At 36.1% G+C, this 22,854-nt stretch overlaps 1 protein-coding gene across 4 annotated transcripts in view; it reads right to left on the bottom strand.

The window, feature by feature from the left end:
- The window catches only part of TEX10 (testis expressed 10), a 65,199-nt gene extending 42,988 nt beyond the window's left edge, over positions 1-22,211 (bottom strand). The window contains exons 1-7 of one of the 4 annotated variants that reach the window (XM_085306795.1): positions 21,397-22,211; positions 20,795-20,878; positions 19,612-19,781; positions 12,230-12,418; positions 10,749-11,455; positions 5,261-5,504; positions 2,510-2,622 (exon numbers count right to left, since the gene is read on the bottom strand). In XM_085306795.1, coding sequence (XP_085162921.1) covers positions 2,510-2,622; positions 5,261-5,504; positions 10,749-11,455; positions 12,230-12,409 — 1,244 coding nt within the window. In that variant the 5' untranslated portion in view covers positions 12,410-12,418; positions 19,612-19,781; positions 20,795-20,878; positions 21,397-22,211. The other 3 variants (XM_085306794.1, XM_085306797.1, XM_085306796.1) reach the window with 3 other exon arrangements.
- Positions 22,212-22,854: the final 643 nt, after the last annotated feature.

Below are 22,854 nucleotides of genomic sequence, written 5' to 3'. Positions count from 1 at the left end.
CTAAAATCATTTTAGGAATGCTACCATATCGTTTGGTTTGCTTTTAGGCCATTTAGCTATTAAAACAATTTTTAAAGTTATATGTATCATTTCAAATTAAGAAATTAGAATTTCATTCAGTAAACAGAGTATTTTTTGCAGTTTCCAAAACAAAGCATTGCATTCTAAAACTGATTCAATATTCTGAACCTCTATTTCCCCTCTTTCTTTGGTCAAAATTATTTAATGATGTCTAATCTGGTGACAGATTTCCAGCACTGGTACTCATATTTGTGACAATACTTTTGCTACTCAATTTACATTTTTAACCAAACTATTTACAATAGTAGCAGACTATTCTTCATAAACCACCATGACAATTTCTCATTCTATCAAAAAAAATGTTTAGTTACCATCTAAGAATCTTTGACTATGGCAAGCTTCCAGGTTATTTCTCAAGATGTGGAAAGTTCTCTTGTTTAGAGTGGGAGCAACAACAGAAGTTCTAAATTGCATCTCTCTGGCTGCTTACTCATATTTGAAATTTCTACACTGGCCTAGCAGCACTTCTAGGTGACTGAACCAGGAAAAGGAACTCCAGGAAATGGCTTCAACTACATACTCTACTGAAATGACTGCTTCGTTTCAGTCTCTCCTTCATCTGTTCTTCCATGAAGAATACTGTCACATGACAACAGGAAGCACCATGAACGAAGAAATCCATTTATGTATGAAATTATGTATTGGTAAGAAGGGGGGAAAAAAAGGGGGTGGGGGAGAAAAAGCAACTATTTACAGAATGGTTGAGGTTGGAAGGGACCTCTGGAGATCATCTAGTCCAACCTGCCTGCTCAAGCAGAGTCATCTACAGCACGTTAGACAGGATAGCATCCAGGTGGGTTTTGAGYATCTCCAGAGAAGGAGACTCCACAACCTTTCTGGGCAACCTGGTCCAGTGCTCTGTCACTCTCACAGTAAAGAAGTCTTCCCTTAAATTCAAGTGAAACTTCCGGTGTTTCACTTTGTGTCCATTGCCTCTTGTCCTGTCACCTGCAAAACCGAAAGGAGTCCAGCCCCATCCCCTTGGCACCCTCCCTTCAGGTACTTGTACACATTTATAAGATCCCCTCTCAGTCTTCCCTTCCCCTCCCCAGCCTAAATAGGCTCAGCTCTCGCAGCCTTTCCTCATAAGAAAGATGTTCCAGTTCTCTGATCATCTTTGTAGCCCTATGCTGGACCCTCTCCAGTAGTTCTTATATTCATAGCATCAAGCTAAGTTTTCAGAAGTCCAGAAGTAATATTCAAAATAAAAAATAATCTCAAACATTATTTCTTCAGCGTCTAACAATATATTGATTTTAAAATACAAGAGTGGCAGTATACAGGAGCAGAGTGGAGAAGGATTAATACAATATAGTCAGGGTGGTATCTATAAAGACAAGAAAGATGGTTGAATTGCCTAACTATTAATTCTGAGATTTTCAGCTTCAAGGAAAGGAGCTCAGGTAAAAACCTGAAAGAGCAGGACATTTTTTATTTTAGGAACTTAATGGATATGACTTAGTTAAGTGCTTTCATTTCAGCTAAGAACTACGCTTTACCTCTAACCTATGTGCCCTTCCAGGAGGGAAAAATGCAACTTGAATTATCAAACAGGATTTCAACCACAAATATATGTGCACCACTGAGGCCCCTTAGTGAAGAAAGAGCTTCCACTATTATAAGCTCAATTTGCAATGATTCAGGTAGCAGGTATTTGAAACCAAAGTAGACACTCATTGATTCATACTGTATATATGCTAGTGTTTTACATGAACTGCAGTGCTAGACAAGGACTCCAGAAGAGACCTTTTGTGAATACTGTCTCATACCTGGAAATTCTAAACCAGCGCCCGCCTGGGAGCTGAGAGGAGACAATGTGCTACCAGCCTGTATCAGAACAAAATTCTTGCTCCCACCCTGCCAAGGAGTTCAATAGTGAAGAAGAATGCAAGAGTTTGGCTTCTCCTTTCCCAGTACTGGCCATGAACATGACTCCTCTCCCCTCCTAGCTGTATTCATCCAGTCCTCTAATACAACTATAAAAGAGCAGATGAAGGTGAAGAAACAGGCTTTAATTATGTTTTGATGTAATTTAGCAGTAAGCTAAAGAAAGCATCCAGAAACATGAGAACAGTCAGACTACCACAAATCACCCATAAGCAACAGGCAAAACATAAGTTTAAAAACAGTATTCCAGATCAAGTGTTCAATAAAATATTTTCATTTTTCTCGGAGAGTGTTTTGATTTCTCCTGGAGGATATTCAGAGGTCTTCTCATACAATGTTTTTAAAAGTAGAATTGAAACTCCTTAATTCAGTAACACTGCCATCACATAAAAACTTCTCCACAGACTTTTAAATATACAATTAAAAAAAGTTCTCTTTAACATTAAAGGCCTGATACTGGATAAGGCATCTGACTCATACATACTATCTCACTTATTTTGTGAAATCAAAAGCTGTAACATGACATTGTTTTTATTCTTACCCTTTGCATGAATCTTTCTTTTTGTGCTTGACTGTTTCTTGTAAAGAATAAGGAAAATGACGCATGAAGTGGTGCTTGAAATCAACAAGGTAATTCATTCGAAGCCATAGTTCCTATTAAGAAAAGCATGTGATACACAGAAAACACGGTAGTAAATTAAATAAAATACATCAATGTAATCATCTTCCAAAGTCCATTACTAAAATTAATGGACAACAGAAATTTTGGCTTCTGTTTGCAAGCTTCTGTATGTATTTCTTTTCAGATGCAATGGTGTTGTCTTATACACAAACTGAAGGATCCATAAGACAATGAAGTACAATTACAATGTAAATCAGGACTGAACATTTAATCCAGGACCAGCACATATTAACATGGATATACGTATTAAGGCAAATGAATTACAGATGTGAACTGAAAGTGCTTTTACATTAATTTATCAGAGTACATAAACTTGTAACCTGACACCACCTTCACCTTTACCACCATTTACATCCTTATAGCTCAAAGCCCACTGACAAAATATTTTCCAGTAGCAAAGCCATCCTTACAGAATAACAGGTTCTCTTGGCTTCTTTTGCCTTTTTTTTTTTAATTCCGATTTTTACACTCCTAGGCACTCTTTAGCAAGCTGTCCATAAAAAAAAAAAAAAAGCCCGTGTTATCATCAAGTTGATCATGAAGAACTTTTTTTGATATTCTCATACATTAAAAAAAAGGCATTAAACTATTTAAAATATTATGTGCCCACTAAAGATATTCAAAGTCATTTTCCAAAGTGTCTCTATTAACCTCTTTGATCTTAAGAAATTCTTTCTCAAATTCCCATACTAGGCAAGTGCTAAGTAATGCTTCCACTTCCAAAATAATGCTTCTACTTCCAAAATGACTCATTTGAATGCATGTAATCTATAAAGACAACTAAGGAACAGACAAGATGAAATTATGAAATGTGACCTCATCAAAAACAAAAAAAATGGTTTAAGGTCACATGGAAAAATCTCATGACAAAAAGGTCAAAATTTTAAGTCTAGACCAAAATGGCTTTTTAATGATGACCAATCACCATGATATCCCCATACCTACTGTAAGATCATCATTGCAAAGGAAAGTAGTAATAGATTGATTGCCAGAAAATAAAAAGCAGCTTAACATTTTGATTTGATATCAGATTCTCTAAGTAGCATATAGTACTAAAAAGTAGCATATAGTATTATAAAAATTAGTATACTTAACATAATGACCATTTCTGCAAAGTTCGCCTGATTTTTTCAAAGTCAGTATCTTTATTACAATATTAGATTAAAACTAACTTAGATTAACAGTTTTTAAAGTTATTTTCAGTCATAGGTACACTTGAAATGGGTTTTCAAGTTATTATAGATGACTTTATCATGTCCTTTGCCAAAAAAATGCTCACAGTAACAGGATGTATAATAATGTTACTCTGGTTCAAAATAATTTTGATTTTCAAGCCCTCAGTATGGCAAAAAATTTTATATGAACATAGTACAGAGTGTTATAAATGTGTGTATATATACACATATATGTATACACACAGAGTGTCCAATTTTTCAACCAACAAAGGCCACAACATCTCTTACAGAGGTACTCAAGGGCCATATACCATGAATCCTGTTCACCACACAATAAAAATGTAGTCAAGCCCTGTCACAAAAGATCACATCTTGACTCAGAAGCGCTCCTTTCAGATACCTTATGGCTAAGGGCAACAACCCTGCAGAAACCCAGAAAGGCCAGCAGACAGCAGTCTGCCCCAGGCTGTCTACAAGGCTAACAGCCTGCTTTCTCCTTGCTTCCAAGAAGGTTTGAAGAAATAGTGAGTAGGAAAATGAATACAGTTTAAGTGTTTTGTTCAGAGATGCCAAATCCACCCCTTAGATCGTACGTGCTCCGTAACTCTCGTATAACATACTGATTATACAAACATTTTTCAGGTATTATTATTCTACACGTAGATCTTGTGAAAGCTTTTATTTACACAAATCCAACTTAGATGCATTCCTCTGTTCATGATTCAAGCAAAAGGGAATTTCAGCAAAGAAATCTATAGTCCTATACACAGATAGGAAAGAAAAGCTGTCAAGATATTTTTCCAACTACCATCAACACTCAAACTGCAAAGATGACAATACTCTTGCCAATTTGCAAACCTTTGGAAGACCAGGAAGAGTTGCCAAAAAGAATGAAGGAAGTAATTTGTCAAGAAATTTCAAGAATACTTTTCAAAATTCTTATTGAGGCTTTAATTCTATGGCTTCAAATACTAACCACAACATAACAATGCAGATTCAACAAAGCAGTTACAGGATCTCATACTACATTTGTTGCTTACCTTTTCAAGATCTTGGTTCTAGTGTTTGGGTTTTTCTTTTTTTTTTTCCCTCACCTGTAAAACTTTTCAACTTATAGAAACAAGGAAGAAACACCTCCATACCACACTTTCTCAAAATTTATATTCTATAGAGTATTTAAGAGACAGACATTCTCACAGAACGCTCCTCTTCTCCAAAATCTCTTTCAGTCTCAAAAGCTTTCATGTTGCAGTATGCCAAGGATGCCTTGAGGCTACTGGTGAACTTGTATTTTACTCAAAGCCTAGGCTTTTTCCTCTGTTTTTCCTATTAAAATACTTCCAAAGTTTCCATCACATCCGTCAACAAATCACTAATTTCTGATCAAAACAAAAACGAACTCCAACAATTATGCCAAAGATCACTTCTCCCTTACCATTTTGTATGTTTCATCATGTCGCTTTGTGAGCTTCCATAACAAATGTATTATACTAAGCACTTGCTGCATAAGCTGCTGAGATTCTGATTCCAAAAGATTTCCAAGGATGGGAGCTGATTGTGCAGGAGATGCTTCAATCCAGCACTCAATCAGTAATGGAATTATCATCTCAATAAAACTTTTTAAATTTTCAGCAGAGGACAGGCCTTTTTCTGCACTGTCCATTACACCTGCCAGAGACCTAAATGATAAAAGCAGGGAGAAGAAAAACAGAAAAAAAAAAAAAGGGAAGAAAAAGGGTATACCATTAAAAACAGATAATAATAATAAAGTACCACCTTTTTAAATACATTAAAATTTGTATTTTAATATGTATATGTTAATAAGGAAAAACAGGAGTTAAGAACTTTAATAAACCTGCTCCCAAGTCTCCCTGCAAGTTTGTGTGCTTCTATAACTTATTAACAGATTTCAGTACTTCTCTCCCCATTGTTAAATGTAAAGTCTATACAAATGGAGAAATCTGCATTATCATATTGCCCTTAAGCAACAGGCAAGACTTCACTGTGCTCAGCACAACACTATGAAGTAGTTTACGTAAGATTCAAGTTCCATGAAGAAAAGAAAAATAATGAAAATAACTACAAAGTACTGTCAAACATATGCGGTTTATTAGAGATGGTCAATAACGATCTCCAGCTATAAATATAATACAAAAAACATTCTGCAAAAATGTAACTTCAGTTCTTATTTTGATGGTTAATTTGAATACTCTTGAGAGGAAACTGTTAGAAAACCATTTAAATGGTCTGATTGTAAAGTTTAAAATTATCAAAAAATTAAGTTGTACCTAAAACTAAGTTAAAAGAATATGTATCTTCCAGAAAACACGAATATCCAAGATCTTTTTTCCTCAGAATTCTTTTCACTTCTGTCCCAAAAGCAGACAAATGAAAAAAAGTCTGCCCCTGGATAAATTCAAGCAATTGTTGAGAAATTCAGTAACAGCACATGCATAAACTCACAGCAAACCCCAGATTTCACATGTATGTTTAAAGATGCTGCCGTAAAGAAAGTAATTCCTGAAGAACTCCTGCTATTTTAAAAGTAAAATAAGGTTTCAAAAGGGCTCCCAGACAACAAAATAGCAATTTCCAAGTATGTTCAGTTTTTGAGAGAAATATTGGCCTAAAATAAACAATAACTTCAACTTATGATTTCAGACATTGTTTCATGTTTTTTTCCTAACTCACAGTAAAGAATTATCATTATAAAACTAAATTCCTAGGATACACAAAAAAAATTAATTATGTCAGATCTCCTGTAAAACTCATTCCTGTTCCAGTGATGATCTCTAGAAAGTGGTTTCTCCTTACATATACACCAAACATGAGTTCCAAAAAACAGTTTGTTTTCTTTATACATGTAGAAAAGTTGTTTACAAAAATTATTTCATACTGGATTAAAGAGGTCAAGCAGTTTTTCTTGATCATCCTGTCATGCCACAAATTATCCCATTAGTTATACTATTCTATAAAGCTACATTTCCCTTGTTGCTGCAATTTACCTGTATCAGAATAAAATTTTATATCTAGTTGAAACTGATACCTTATAAAAAAATACTTATTCAAAATAAAACCCAAATTTTAATAAACACAGACCTTAAAAGAAGCAGGCAAAGGATATGTACAAAAAAAAAGTTGGCAACAAAGGCAAGATTTGAAAGAGAATTTTAGATCTCCAGCACAGAACAAAAAGGACAAGCAGAAACAGTACAGTCACATCAGGCCACCCCRTAGACATCTTAATTTTTTAAAATTCAGCACTGATTAACAGCCGCAAAGGATGTATGAAATTAAGTTTATTTGGCTTATTTTAAGATACTTTTATGTATCTTAAGTGATCATCTTGACTAATGACAATGAACTCATAATATTGAGACGTTTAAGAATGGACTCATCTGCTGTCTGTGGATATCAATCAAACAGCTGACATGATTGCTTTATGTCCCTTTTATATACACTACAGATGAACAGGCACTCCAAGGGACAACCGATCACAGCCTAAGACTTCAGATGAACTATCCACTGAAGATACCACTTTCTTTCAAAGATTATAAAGAGACTTTAGGATACACAACTCTAAATTAGACATTTAACTCTGTGATCTACTGACAAGGTAGACAGACACATCTTTCAGTTAAAATCATACTGAATCCTAACAAGCCACAGGACAAGCAAATTGATACCAAGACCAAGAATTTCACTGAAGAAGTTACTGTCCTGTAGATGTAAACACCATGACAAGATTACACACTAAGCTGAGATTCTGAAATGTCAGTATTACCTAAAACAGTTCTGAAGTAGTATTTTTTAAAATCATTTATCTGAAAATACCACCTAACATTATAGCAATGCTCTGGAATTAGAGCAACCTACTTCTGGAGTATGAAAAAACCACCCCATTAAACAGTGAATGGTAGACAAAACTTGAGAAGTTGGCAAACACCTGAAAATTCCTACAAAATTATAATGAATGCCCTGAAACACAACAAGGCATATTATCTTCACATTGGGATGCGGTATTGATGGGAGCTGTAAGAGCTCCATTTAACTGTGTACATAGCCCCTTAAGCTGACATTTTTCTTGAAGTGCTGATAGTCTCATAAAATGGGAGCAAACAAAAAAAAAACCCTTGTGTAACATATATAGGCAACTCGACAAGCAAGAAGACAACAGAAGTTCAGCACAGGAAAGTCAAGGAAGTGTAGAAGAAACAGAATATAAGGAAACAGCTGTCTACTGCTTAAAATAGAAGTCATTTGAATTTAGGAAGTGCTTATGGCTTTTGGAGCCTAAATCAGGATACTGTCCTCCTCTTCTTTTTGTGAATATCATCACTTGCAGCAGAAAAACACTCAGTATCCAACATGAACTGAACTTTCCATTTCTATCCAAGGCACAGGTCAAACTACATATATCATTATGCTTTGTCTTCCACTTCTCTCACTCTTCTCCAGTCTTCTCTGCAGGTTCATTTTGTTCTTTTCTTGGCAGCAATGGATGCTGTAATATTTCTCTTCAGCTCCACTCCCAGTTCAGARAAGATCACACACCTCAGTATCACGGTATTCGAGTTGTGAAGGCTTTCCTTTTTCCACATCTGAAGAAAATTTGATGCAAAAAGCAGCATGTCAGATGTCAGCACATAAGGCAGCAGGAATATTCCAGTAATTTCCTAATTCACTGTAATCTTTAACTGACATGCAGTAGAAAGACCTAGCACACATTAGAAGAAAAAAAAGCCTTAAAATTTGTATCTTTGACCCAACCACTGTTCTAAGCTCAGAACAAAACTGCATGGATTCTGAAAATCCCTTTCTGTAATCACTGAAGTTACATACAAGGTGCAACCCTTACCTGAAGAACTTGCAAGATTAAAAATAGTGTAAGTGTATCTGTTTGCAATCCTATTTTTTAAAAGACAAAGTTGAAACTTACTTGCAGTATTAGCAATGAGCCCTTTTACTATCAATACATACACACTGAAATTATTCACTTACATTTTGGTCCACTCACATTACCTACAATTAGTCAAGTCCTAACTGTATGTTAACTTTTTTAAGCATGCATACACACACACACACACACACACAGAGTTGAGATTTTGAGGATCTCCAAGAAGTCTGTGATGCTCTTAGAAGACCTCCAAAGAATATTACAGATTTTCTGCACCTCTCATTAGAAGACATTTTTGTCCTTGAAGCAACAGCCACAGCAGAGGCCCAGGAACAACTATAAAGGCCAGAGCTGGGATTGGAATAGAAAGAATTAAACATCTTTAGCTTACTAGACAGGATTTCAGAGTGAAGGGCTTCATGCTGTAGATATCTTTTCCTTATTGTTTGTGTAGATACAGAAGCCACCACACTAACTTCCGCTCTTAAAATGCAGTAAATATCCAGTAAAACAAGCTGTACTGCCTCCTTGTACAAAATGAATATAATCAAACAATAAACAAATAAAATGAGAACATTCTAGTACCTTGCATGAATGTCCCTTCTCTTTCCATTCTTCTCTTCTGCTGCCATCAGTTTTCTTTGTGAATCTTGCCTTGGATTCTCGCAATGTTTCCTTCTACTCTTCCGGCTCCTCCTCATGCTTGCAAAAGCCTTTTTATAACCACAGGCAAATCACTGGCTATTTCACTGAAATCTACTGCTCCTCAGAAAAAGGTGTTACCATTCAGGTAACACCAGATGAAAACTTCAATCTTTCCCAGACCTCTGATAGAAGGCATCTTCATCTCCAACAGGGAATGGCATATCACACACTGTTTATCATTCAACGCACAATACTAAAGTCCTCTCATACACAGTGGTCCCTAATTGTCTGTTAGTTGAATTTGGTAAAACTGCTTTATATCCGTTATTCAGTCTCCTCCAGCAATAAAACAAACACTGTGGTCTCTCTCAAACTAATTGAAATCCTTGGATTAAAAGCCCTGTGAAAGGCTAAAGAGCATTTTTGCTTTTCAAGTAGTTCACTTCTACTATTACTACATGGGTGATATCTGTGGTAATGCATATGTATGGGGATGCCAACGTTCAAAGGGTGTTATAACAAGGAAGTGTTTCCCCTCCACCCTCCAGTCTGAAGGATGAGTGAATCAAGAGAGAAAGAGAAACAAAGATGGTTAGTTATTTCCCTTAAAAGTTCAACTCAGATCTATCTAATTACTTAAAAAAAAAAATAAAAGATTAAGCACACAAGCTTATTCCACAGTTTTTGTAACAATGCTTTTTTTCCATATTCATCAACATTTCTCAAAAGAGATCTTTTATCCATAGTGAAGGTAAAAATTTGTGAGCTGATTAAAAATATCTAGAATTGGAAATTCAGCAGAATTCCAATCCAGTATGATGCCTCTCATCATACTGTCCTTTTTACAAACAAGCTATAGTCAGACTGAAACAATTCAATTGTTTCTAAAATTACAATTGATTCTGAAGGTAAAAGCACAAAGCTTCAGGCAAGTTCATTATTTGGGCATCAAAAAAAACCAGCCACAACAATCTCAGTCAACTGATGTTTCAATGTTGCATCCAACTGTAAACACAGTGTTAAAAACACATTTCCTTTTAGCATAGGGAAATTTGCCTTCTTGCTCCCTATGTGTATTTGATACGCTGTAATAATCTGTAGTATTTAATTTGAAATACAAATACTACTAAAAATTTATCCTTCCAAAAAGTTATTACAAATTGCATAAATATAGCTTTTACTTAATAATGAGATAGCGCAGTTATCTGCTTAGTATTTCTGTATCTTCAAGCCATTGCTGTAAAATAGCTCATTACACTAAATGTTCTATAATACAGCTAACAAAGACTCCCAGGACAAAAATGAAATACCTGTCTTCAATAGCAAACCACAGTTTAATATTAATCATAAATATACAGTTGACACTATAAATCTTTCTCACCTCAGTCTAAATGATGAGTTGATCTTTGGTCGTAAGCCACCATTTTCATACAGCTGTATGTGCTGCTGACTATTTGCATGGACCTTCCAGCTGACACATACTGGGTTCCTCACAAAATGAGGGCTATCCTTTTGTTCTTGAAGCCCTTCATCTTCTAATTCACTAGATCCATCTACTACTGCCTGGAGGAACTTCTTGAGCCTGGTAAGTACAGCCAGCCTCCACTGCTGAGAAGTTACTCTGCGATTTGGGTTAACAGACAGCATCCAGGAGAGTTTCTCCCTGCTCTTCATTCTTTTTGACAGTTGCTGGTGAGAAATAAGCTCTACAAAATTCTTCAATAACATACTACTGCGGTCTGTTAGAAGAGCTGGGTACTGTTCCAACAAAACATCCAAGACTTTCAATGAATCTTCCTGGATTCCCTCACTGATATGAGTCATGGCACTGGAGAGGTGGGCACTTACCAAAGGGAAAAATGGAGTAATCTGTTCAGCTCTTATTTTTGAAGCCAAGAATTGAAGCAGGTAAACAGCCGCTCTTCTAACACCAGAATCTTTGTCTGTAAACACAGCTGCCACTTCACTTATTATACTTGAAAGGTGTGCATCAATTACAAATGGATATTGAGATAGAAGATCTTTGAGCCCAAGAAGAGCACTCTGTTTAACCCCAGCATTATAGTGATGCATCTGTGACAGCAGATCCTATAAGAAAAGGAACATATGTATATATTTGATATCATTATTACATTAAATGTTCCAACTGCTCCATCTATTTTCTAGCACACTTTCTCAGATGCGCAAAAATACAGTCTAATGGTGTGGTCTTTAGCAGTGTAGTAAGTTCAGAACAAATATAATACTCATTCAAAGCATAATAATGAACAAATCATCAAAATTAAGTTATAGAAACAGTGACACACCATGACTTGTCCTTCAGGTAATCAGAAACCCCTCAATCTTCAATGTATATACTACCCTACCAACTTAACAGAAGCACGAGAAAAAGTCCTCTCTCATTTTTCAGAAGTAGAACTATGAAACCTCAGTCTCAATAACTCTCCAACTTAAGCAGAGAGTTGCAAGAGGGAAAAGGTAAAGAGAGGAGAGCAGCAATTACATGTAAATTACATGTAAAAACTTAGAAAAACATATCATTTTAGGGGGCCTATTTTTTTAAAACCCTGTTCTCAAGTTATGATCCATGATAAAATAGAATGTTAAAAATATATGCTACAATGTGTAACTTCAGTTTTTCCAGTGCTGATAACCCTTGCCTTAGGTTCTACGTTGGTCAAGAAATTTAAATAATTAAATCCATGGGTCAGCTTACTGTCAAGGACAGAAGGGCTGTATTCAAATACTCTATTGTTTTTTTACAATTTTTTTAAATCATTTTTCCCTAAAATATAACATAATAAACCTAGGTAAATAAAATGTCATTATCTGTCATTTCAGAAAAATACTGACAAGGTATACCTTTATGTTAAGTTTTCTATTTTGTGTAGGAAATATTCCATCGTCTTTGAGTTGTTCAGGAATTTGTATGGCCTTGGTCTTGAAAGTGGTATCAGTTGCATTTTCTAGTTTAGGTTTCTTTTTCCCAACTTTTAATTTCACTTTCTGGAAGTCTTCTTGGTGTTTCCTTTTTTTAGTCATTCTGATTCTCTGCAAAAAGATATTCAGAAACTTAATTAGATTAAATACACTACCAATACTTTCTCTACCAAAGAGCAGTATGCTTCTATTGCAGGCTACTGTTTTTATGCTTTTCTTCTGTGCATAAACTATTGTCCATTTTTCAGACAAGATGCTAGGCTACAAAGTTTAATCCAGTATAGCTGCTCTTCTAGTGTCCAGAAAACATTTTGCTGTTCCTTTATGTCCACCTTTGCTTTGAAAACTGCTTTACTGAAAAAARAACAAAAATAAAAAAACTTTACCTTCTTAGGAATTTTTTTTAAACTTATTCTGAGAGAAGAATTGAAGGCAATACTTACAAGCAGCTTTTTATATACTTGAGTCTTGTTGCACCAAATGAGCTCAGTGAACTGTTTTGTTCCACTTGTACATTGTTTACCAGCTCAGCCAATAATAACACACAGWCTGCACAGGTAAAATTATAGGTCTAGTCAGACCTTCACTGATAATAGCAATATATAAGAAACTCAAAAAATAAAATAACAGAAAAAAGCCCTGCACTATATTCTCAAAGTCCAGATTGCATTTAGAATAATAATTAGAAAGAAGGGAAAAAGAGAGGTTAAAATAGACAAAGCTGAAAAAAAGGCTGAAAAACTAACTCATATTTAGTAAGACCTAAGAAATAAGGTAGCATAAATACCTGTACTTAGCTGAAGCCATGCAGATATACTAGAATAGACATAAAATTACCAAAATAAAAATCCACAACTCAATTTCTGAACCATCTATTAGGTTTAATGTATCTGTACTGAAAAAGTACTCATAGTTCTACCAGATCATAGAAAACAAGCTCCTTTATTTTAGCTTGTTTCCCTCTAATCCTCATACTTCTAAACGCAATCATAACAAACTCTAGAAGTTGATGTCACAATACTCAATACCATGTACAAATAGTGCATAGATTTCTGTTAAATAAAATGTTGAACCCACAATCTGATGACTGGTGTAAGTGGTAGCAGAAACTACGTAGAATTTTAAAGCAGGGTGGAATGGGGTTGGGGACATGCAAGCACAAAGTCAGCATGATATTCTGGTTCAACATCTCACAACTTTCCAACAATAAAAGGTAATTTACACAGCTGGAAAGCAGAATACGTCTAGGTATCTTTGTACACAGTATATATATAGTCAGCTTCAGAGGTTTACCCTGTCAGGTTCATAAGCCTTTCATTTTTTCACTGAAAGGGCATCTCTCTTCTGAACTACTCTCCAGCTAACTCATTTCACACATGTGAACTATGTGTAAATGTTGGAAACACAAGGTCCAAAATTTAAAAGGCAAACTAAGAAAAAAGAAATAACATAGCTGACTAAACCCAGAAACTTCTAAATAAAATATGCAAACACTGAATCTGCTTATGGTGGATAATGACATCACTCACTTTAGAAGATAAGTCTACAACTGATTTCCCCCATAGACTTCAAGTTTAAGATTGCGGTCTATTACAATATTTCATATACACATCATCAGGATAATCACTCAAGTAATGCTTTAAATCCAACTTGTCAGCTTCCATTCTTTGAATTATTTGAAATTAAACTGACTTGACAGACATTTGACTACAACTTAATTTCTGCTTGAAACATGCTTGCTCAAAACAGCTCTATTTAAGATCACTTTAAGTAAATAACCTATTTACTGAAAAAGCTTTAAAAATTATTGGGCTTTGGTTCCCAAATAAAAAGGTCCTTTAATGTCTAAATATAACTACTACATTTTAATGAACTTTTGATTTTTACCTTATCCATCTTTTCTAAAAGAACTGTAATGAGATTTTCATCATTTGATTACAAGACATACAGAAACAGCTAAGCTTTTATCATTATTTCTATTTACAAAGCTTGCTTTTACAGAGATATTTAAAAATATCTCAGCTACAAGATAAAGAGTTTGGCCTCCAATTGGCATTAACTTCATTACAATTTACACACACATATGCACACACTTATCTGAAGAAAGCCATTTTAAAAAATACATATAAAATATACCTTCTCCTATTAAGACAAAGAACCACAGTCTACCTTGCACTGCATACTTTGGAAGTTATTGAAAATGTTAACCCATCCATTTCCATTTCACAAATACCATGCCAAATCTGAGTTAAAAAAATGGTTACAAAACCAGAGCCATGAGAACACCAACATGTCTACATATCAAAGCAGTAAACAAAGCTGTATATGATTTATGAAATTAAAGGGAGTTTTTTTTGAATCAGTTTGTCTAACAAATGCCTCTTGACTTTAACCATCTTTTCAAATGGTCCTGCTCCTACAGTCAAGCTAAGTGCACTTAACAGTTTCTACACTAACATGTACTATAATCCAAAATATTAAAATAATCTCAAATTAGTAATGGTTTCCTTAATACATAAAGCTGTACGCTGCACTTTTCAGAAGCTGTTTCAGGTGCTATTCAACCATCCTTGCAGCAGGCTTAAGGAACAAAAAAAAAGCCCAAAGGAGCAACTGTTTCATCTGTAATTCACTTGCTTACATTTTTGACTCAGTATCCTCAGGRATACTGCCAGTATAGTTTCAAGCTCAATCTATCACGAAAATCCTGAGAAATTAGAAGAAGATGTAATAGCTCTAAGACCTCTCCTCTGATAATATTTGTTCATATGCAAACTTTCTTCCAGTAAAACTCATTCACTTATGACTTTATCAGACTCCCACAATGGACAGGGGACAGCATATTCCGATTCATCATAAAGCCTAATAACAAAAATTACACGAGTCAAAGCATTATGTAACAAATACCATACCCCAAAGCCAAAACTCTATTAAAAGTCGAGCCGATAGCAACTCCCGTGTATCTAGGTAGCTAAGTAATCTTCATTAGCATCTCAGGACATCTTCTGGCTTGCCTTTGGGGCACAGGCTTTCCTCTGCTCAATTTTAGTTATTCTATAAAACGTTTAAATAAAGCTTGTTAGTGCCTGCCTGGTGCTCACGATCCTCAGGGAAACGCCTGGATTTCTGCTCCGACAGACCCGGCCCGCGGTGCTTCCGTGCGTGAGGTCCCGAAAGAAGAGCGGCAGCAACTCCGCTGCGCAAAACGGCAGAGCTCTCGGGCCCGGCGAGGAGCTTGCTCTTCGCGAGCGGCAAGCGAGACAGTGGCAACAGCGGGGGAATGCCACGGGACGCGCGGCAGCACAGCACCCGGGGACAGCGGGAACAGCCCAGGCAAAGCAGCAGCTCGTCCCGGGGCGGGGGCGGCGGACGACGCCAGCGCCCAGGGGCCGAGGCCCGCTGCCCTCCTGAGACCCGCGGGTGCACCCGCAGCTGTGCTCGCGCTTCCCGCCACCCTGCGCAGGAGCGTGCACGAAGGGGGTGGGTCACACAAAAGGCGGCCGCCGGCGAAGGACAGGGCGAGACCAGGAGCCTCCAGCCGCGCGCCTCGGCGGGAAGGGGCAGGGCCGCTGGCGTCTCCTCCCGCGGCGGGAAGGACGCCGCCGCAGCCCCGCGCGCGCCGACCACGGCCACTCACCAACCACGCGGCGATACCCCTTCCGCCCCCGGGAACGAGCCCGGAAACGTCGCCCCACGTGACAGGCCTGCACCAACGAGCGCTGCCCATGGGGAAGAGCGCCCTTCTTCCCGCTCCTTTCTGTCTGAAGCGCCGGCGCCACCTAGCGGGGTGGAGCGCCGCGCCATGCCGCCACGCCGCGCGGCGGCTTCCGCCGGCCGCCGCTGTGCTGGGCGCCTTCCGTGGCGCGGCTGCACCCGCAGGTGGCGGGGCTCCTCATCCCTAGGGCGGAGCTCTCGGTGAAAAGGGGAAAAACCGCAAACGTAAACGTTAACCTAATTTCCAACAGAAACTGCAACTCTAGACTCAACATTTGAAAGTAAGAGACAAAAAAAGCACAGGTTTTACTCACGTTAAGAGGTGTCACAGTATTAGAGTGCCAGCCGTTCTCACTCTGCCTTTTTGAACTGGTGGGCACTAGTGAAAGTTTAGCTTTTATTAACATTTTTTAACAGCTGAGCATTTAGCCAGAAATATACCTTTATTAGAGTTCCACTTTTAGTTTCACTTGCACAGGTATAGAATGCTCAATCCTGTAAAATTCAGAGGTGTTGCTAACTGCCTAATTGCAGTTCCGGGGAACCAACACAAAAAAACACATGAAAGCCATTTTTACGAGTACTGGAGGACTACACTAAATACCCTTTAGGCTGAGCACTGCTTTTTGTCTTTAGTAACTTATTCGAGTAAAAGGGAAAAAAAATCACTCCTTTTATTCTTTTAAATATATTTTTATTTTTCAGAACATCTCCTTTTGAGGCATTTCCTCCATTCTACTTTCCCTGACAAGAGTAGACTGAAAATAGTACTGCTCCATTTTGCACTTTCAGTCGAGATTATAAATTGCTTAATTAGTGCAGGGTTGTTAAGTTGGTGATCTCTCAATTATCAGTGTTAATTACAGTAGAAGATTGTGAAGGAAAAGAATGTTTTTCAGAAGTATTGCAGTCTTCATTGCTAGTTTGGTCGTGGCTTATAGGCTTTTTCTCCCCTTTTTGCAGTAAGGTGTCTTCACTGTACTAGTGAAGACTCCTTTGATTTATTTTCCTCACTCTCCTAAGATCCATACTCTTCTACGATAAAAATTATTTACAAATGTAGTGATCTGTCAAATAAATGAACACAAATTATATTCCTTTATATATACATATACATACATACATATATATATATTAAAAATGTGTGTGTCTATATATAAAGTATTCTATTATCAAACAGATGAGCCATGACAGTTATCCTTGCTAAGATGAAGTATTTAATATTTTTAGTATGAGACATATTTTGTAGGATTCCTCACATTCTCCAGGAGTACCTCAATAGGTTTGTTTTTTGGCTACTATCAGCTTCATCACACATCCAGAGATACATTTTCTGCTCTGAAGCCTGGTAAAACTTCAAGACAGAAGAAGCTGCTTTGCAAGGAACTAACTCTGTAAATAATTAAAGTATGCTGCCCTTCTCACTCTACCTTCCCCTCTGGCCAATATCAGGATCTCCTTCATAATACATCAATTTTGAGGATAATTCAATCAGATCACTGGTGTAATTACACTAAACTATTTTGGTTTGAACTAACATGGATGACTGCTAAAAATTCACCAGAATTCACCAGATGTCAGCATTCCATCACATCAGGCATTATAACATTTTTTATTACTGGAATTGGAGATGCCTTGGCTCACGCTTCTTATTCATAATTACTATTGGGATTATTTTCATGCTTTCTTTGAGCCCAACTACTTTAGCTCTTTTATACCTCATACTCTGACTTCCAAACTTCTCTACTAATTTCTTCCTCTAAAATGGCTTCTTTGAATAATGGAGAACTACTGGGTTACTAGTGGATCTGTTAGTTTTTGCAGTTAATTTACACTGAATATTTTTAGGCTATCCAGCAGGTAATTTGAAACTGATCAATTAGAGTCTGCTCCATCTCCAGTGACAGAGGGTAGATGTTAACAGAGTACTAAAAAGAACAATTTCAATTACATAGATGAATGCTATTGGAGTACCATGAGGACATTTTTAATTGTATTTCAATGATGAACTTACATAATAGCATTTCCTCCAACAAGAATGAGTTAATAACAACAAATCCCAAGATTTGCGTTTACAGAGTGAGAAAACGTTTAGAAAATATAAGAAAGATTTTAATGGAGAGTTAGCATTAGCACTTTAGATTTCACATACAGTTTCAAAGCATTAGGCACATTATGTTTGGTTCACTGATAACTAGATCAAATTCACAGGATAGGGCTTGCTGCTTGGAAAGAGGATAATGAAATCTTAAGCCAGAAAGTCATGTCACAATCCTAGAAGAAAGAGGAAGCAAAATGAAAGCAGGATGTTTCCCTAAACTGTCTAGAACAAAGGTCACAAATTTACACTAGATAGTATGTTTTCTGTTGCACATTTAAAATACTCCATTTCTTATCAGTTCATCTGTGAATATCCTTCCTCTCTCAACTTTTTGCCTTCCAACAGAAGTTTGATTTTTTTTTTTAAGATAATTTCTCCGAAGCTTTCTGGGGTCCAAGTAAAATGTGTATTAAACAAGTTAAAGTAAAGATAAAAGAAAAATTAATTCCCTTCTAATTTAATTTTTCTTGCTATTGCTAATGTTTTAATTCTATAAATTCTCCAGTTACTCATGATGTCTGCTGTTATTGTGAGGTAAGATCGTAACATATAATATTAAATATAATCAGTAGCATTCCTTAAATATCATTAGTAAAGATGCAACCCAGTTTTTCCTTACTTCGTAATTCTGGCACAAGTAAAACATTATCCTTAAAAACTGGTTTGGAACAAACATACAGMTTTCGATTACGAATACCAAGTCATCACAAAACACAGTCAGATACAAGAACAAACAAAAGAATTACACCTGCAGCCTATATTTGCACCAGAAAAAAAGCACTAAGGAAAAACTAGCTTGAATAGCCTATATTAGACACATGGTCTTAAAAAATACAGAAGCATACACTTTGCAATTTTTGTGCAGTTCAGTTTTCTCAGCTATCTTTGAGAAGTAATCAGCATTCCTGCAGTTTACCATTCAAAATATTTTATATTCGTGTGCAGTAGGCTCAGAACCCTTTCTGCTTTCAGCATGCTCCTACTGCACTCACAGAAGAAATATTTAAGTCTCAGTAATTTCTACTTAATTTTCCACTTTATTTCCACTAGGAAGGATTTCATAGGAAGAAAAACAAGAGGCTGTTGCAAGGTGGCCATTTACAACCACTGAACATTCTAATTTTATTATGTTAGTTAATAGAATGTTCTGCACTTTAAAAACAAAAATGTTAATAAAGTTTTTATTTTATGTATTAGAGGAACAGAATTTGGATTTGCATACCTACTAAAAGAACTTTGTACTGAGCAAGTACATCTTCATTAAGTAGGCATTAATACTGTCCCTATTTAGGGTAAATATCAGCTGTAAGAGCTCTGGTTCCAACTCTGCTTCTGACAAGAACATATTTAGAGATATTCTAGAAACTCTTCACAATTTATTTAAAGCAGTCCAGTACATGTTTTGTGTTTTAATTTCTCCAATTGTCATCAAATTCTTTTTATTCATTACCCATTCACAGAACAAATTTCTCTGCTGCTTTCTTTTTACCTTATCATTATTATGGCATCTTGCATTCCATGATACAAAGATTCAAAGCCATCAGGATGAGGATTCTCAATTCCATCCAGTTCTCCAAAAATTTTAAGTTCTCATTTAAAGTTTCATTCATCATCTGGTCCCAGCATTCCTGTAATAATAGGCAGCTTCTAGCTGCAAAGCTGAAAAATTTTAATTATAACCACTGAATGTACATTGCAAATGGGAACCAAATTTTAATTACAAAAGTAGAATACAAAAAAAAAAAATTAGAATTTTTTCCTTCAAACAGATTCTAATTTATAACTAGCCAAAACATTTTAATAGTGGTTAATATATAGAACTTTATATTCAAATCAAAAACACTACTACTTGAGTTGGAAAAAAGTTCACATTAAAGGATCTGAAATGAAGGACAGTATAAGCCAGTTTTCATTTCAGCCTTATTGTGATAGGATAAGGGAAGAAAAAAGAAAGACTCCTTTGCTATCACATCAGTGGATCTCAACCATAGTCTGGTTAGATCTCTTGGGACACATGTCTGAATTTGAAAGCACAGTCAACCTCTGTTGAATCTGCGGAAGCTTCCAGTTAAGTTCCCTAATTTGCATATAATCCAGGCACTTCTCAACTTGGAACTAGACTGACAGTACTAACTTCTCCTTTTTATTTTTTTTTTTTTGATCTTTGTTTCAAAATATATGTGGAGACAAATTCATAGTCCACATATGGGATTTTTGTTTGATTCCAATGGTCTTTGAATCAGGACCAGCAGCCACAGGCAATAGTTTCCTAGTATTTACTGTAGGATGAAATCACATGGCTGACTTCAGTAGTTCATTCTATTGTTAAGTCTTTGTGAAAGAACCAACAATAAGGAAAAAAAATCAGACTGCTGGTATATGATATTTGAAGATATTTAGAAAAATAAGTTATTTGTTTTAAAAGTGATACAACATTTTAACAGAGAAGAAAGGAACAAAACCTTTACAGCCTTTCAACACACACAGAAATTTCAGCTATATGGAGAAATAAATAACAAGAATCTCAAAATCAAATTTATATTTTAATTAAAACAATACTGTACAAAATTTGGACATAGCAAAATCAGCTGTATCTGAGTTTATAGTAAGTAAAACAACAATCTCAAGCTGACAAAAAGTAGACATTATAACACTAACTCTACTGACTCTACCATATCACTGTGTACTGCCATTGCTTGGTCTCCTCAGAGTCCCACTTTCAGTCAGGATCCTTAAAACACTTGGAATATCAATTCCTTTGTTAAAGGAAAAAAAAGAGAAAATATTTGGTTTGATGATAAAATACATTTTAAAATGTACATTTATACTGAAGCATTCAGATGATGACATGAGCCTAAGGACAACTGTTAACAATTAGAATATGTTACTTAGTTGCCTGGAAACTAGAACTGTATATTCCCATGCATAGCTGTACACATTCAACTGAAGGGTCCACCTAGCCCTGTACTGTCTCTGATTTTCAGAGATCTCTAGATGGTAATTAGGAAAGCATGATCAAAAGTTCTTAATTTCATAACTATAATAAGAAGTCAAAGTGTTCTCTTCTGAGCACAAGCAAAAAAGCAATGTTGCTTTGATGAAGTTGTTGCTCATTAATGATGACTATTCCATCTAAAAAGACACACATACGGGCAGATTAAGTGGTAACAAAGAAAACCACTCAATAGCCATAAGCAAATGTCAAGGAAACAGTAAGAACAGCACTGGTACACATGATGCTTACTGAAGTATGAGAGGATCATGTTCTACTAACCTCAGATCATTTTCAGCTCAGGAAACATCCCAAGTCTGGTATGGCAAACTTTTAAGTAACCCTCTGTGAGTCTGTCTTCCAAACAGTTGTCCAGTCTGGACCAGTCAATACTTTTAGACCCATACAAGAGTTCTGTATCCACAGCATCCTTTTTGAAAAGAGTTCCATAGATCATTTACCTACTGCATGAAGAACTATTTCATCTTGACTGTCTTGAAGCTGGGTCCCCTTATTACTCCCCAAGTTTTTTGGAACAGTAGAATTCTGTCTGCCCTCTCCACACACTCATGACTTCACAAATCTCTATTCTAACCTCGTCACAGTCATCTCATTTCTAAATGAAGCAAAAAAGAGCTCTAAATTTCTATTGCTTCTTATCTGGAAGCTATTCTCATATCTTCTTGTCTTCTCTAAACCTTTTGAAGGTCTAATAAAGTCCTTTATGTATGCACTATTTAAAGATATAGGCAAAGCTTGAATTTATGCAAAGGCAAAATGATGACTTCCATCTTGCTTTCTGTTCTTTTCTTAATTCCTTACATTCAATTCATTCTTCTGACCGCTATGGAGTGCTGAGTTGGCATTTTCATCAGAATAGCCATCGTAACACCAAGATTATGTTTGAATTGAAAAACACATCAGATTTCATCTGTCAGTTTATTACCGTGTAACTCATCAGAAGAGGAGCTTTTGAAATTGTTTGGTCAACTGACACTTTAACTGCCTTCAATAATGTAAAATCACAAATTTTGTCATCTAACTTCTCATCCCTTTTTCCAGGCCTTTTGTGAAGATATTAAACTGAACAGGTTTTAAGCATGGGCCCACAGTTATCTATTGGTAACCTCTCTTCACTGTAAAATTGATTGCCCATYTCCTATATTTCTTTCTGTTTATTATTTATCAATGCAAGGATTTTCCTCTTTTCACACAGCCATGTAGTTTTCCTAAAAGCCTCTAAAAACGCCTTTAAAAGAATCCTAAAAGATGAGGAATTGTCAAAAGCTTTTTTGGAATTCCAAACAGACTTTATGAACTGGTTCACCTTTATCCAAACATTTACTGATGTCAGACAGACAACTGTCTGACAACTCCAGAAAGGCTTTAAAGAAGGACTTTCTCTTCATGGAAGCAGTATTTATTTTCTCTCTCTAAGCAGATCACATTTACCAGGTGTCCATTAACTCCCACCTTGTTTTTCTAAGTAGTATCTGTTCACCTGCCCAGTAGAAGCTGGTAGATTCAAAGATCACTTGGAACCCATAAAAAAAAAATAGAACTACAATTGCCATCCACAATTTACAGATTCCAAAGGAAGCTTTATGGAAGAAATCACTGTTTTCAGTAATTTAACTATTTCATCTTTGAGCTCTCTTAGGATCAGATGATAGTCACTGAAGAGGTCTCATAATTTTATAGTTTTGTGTTGTCAGTTTGTTCCTGTTCTACTAGACTTCC

Source organism: Rhea americana, unplaced genomic scaffold (assembly GCF_003343005.1).
Source record: "Rhea americana isolate MKP2758 unplaced genomic scaffold, rheAme1 scaffold_248, whole genome shotgun sequence".
NCBI classification, from domain to species: domain Eukaryota; kingdom Metazoa; phylum Chordata; class Aves; order Rheiformes; family Rheidae; genus Rhea; species Rhea americana.
Note: the sequence above shows the minus strand (reverse complement) of the source record. Positions and strands in the feature narration are given on the sequence as shown.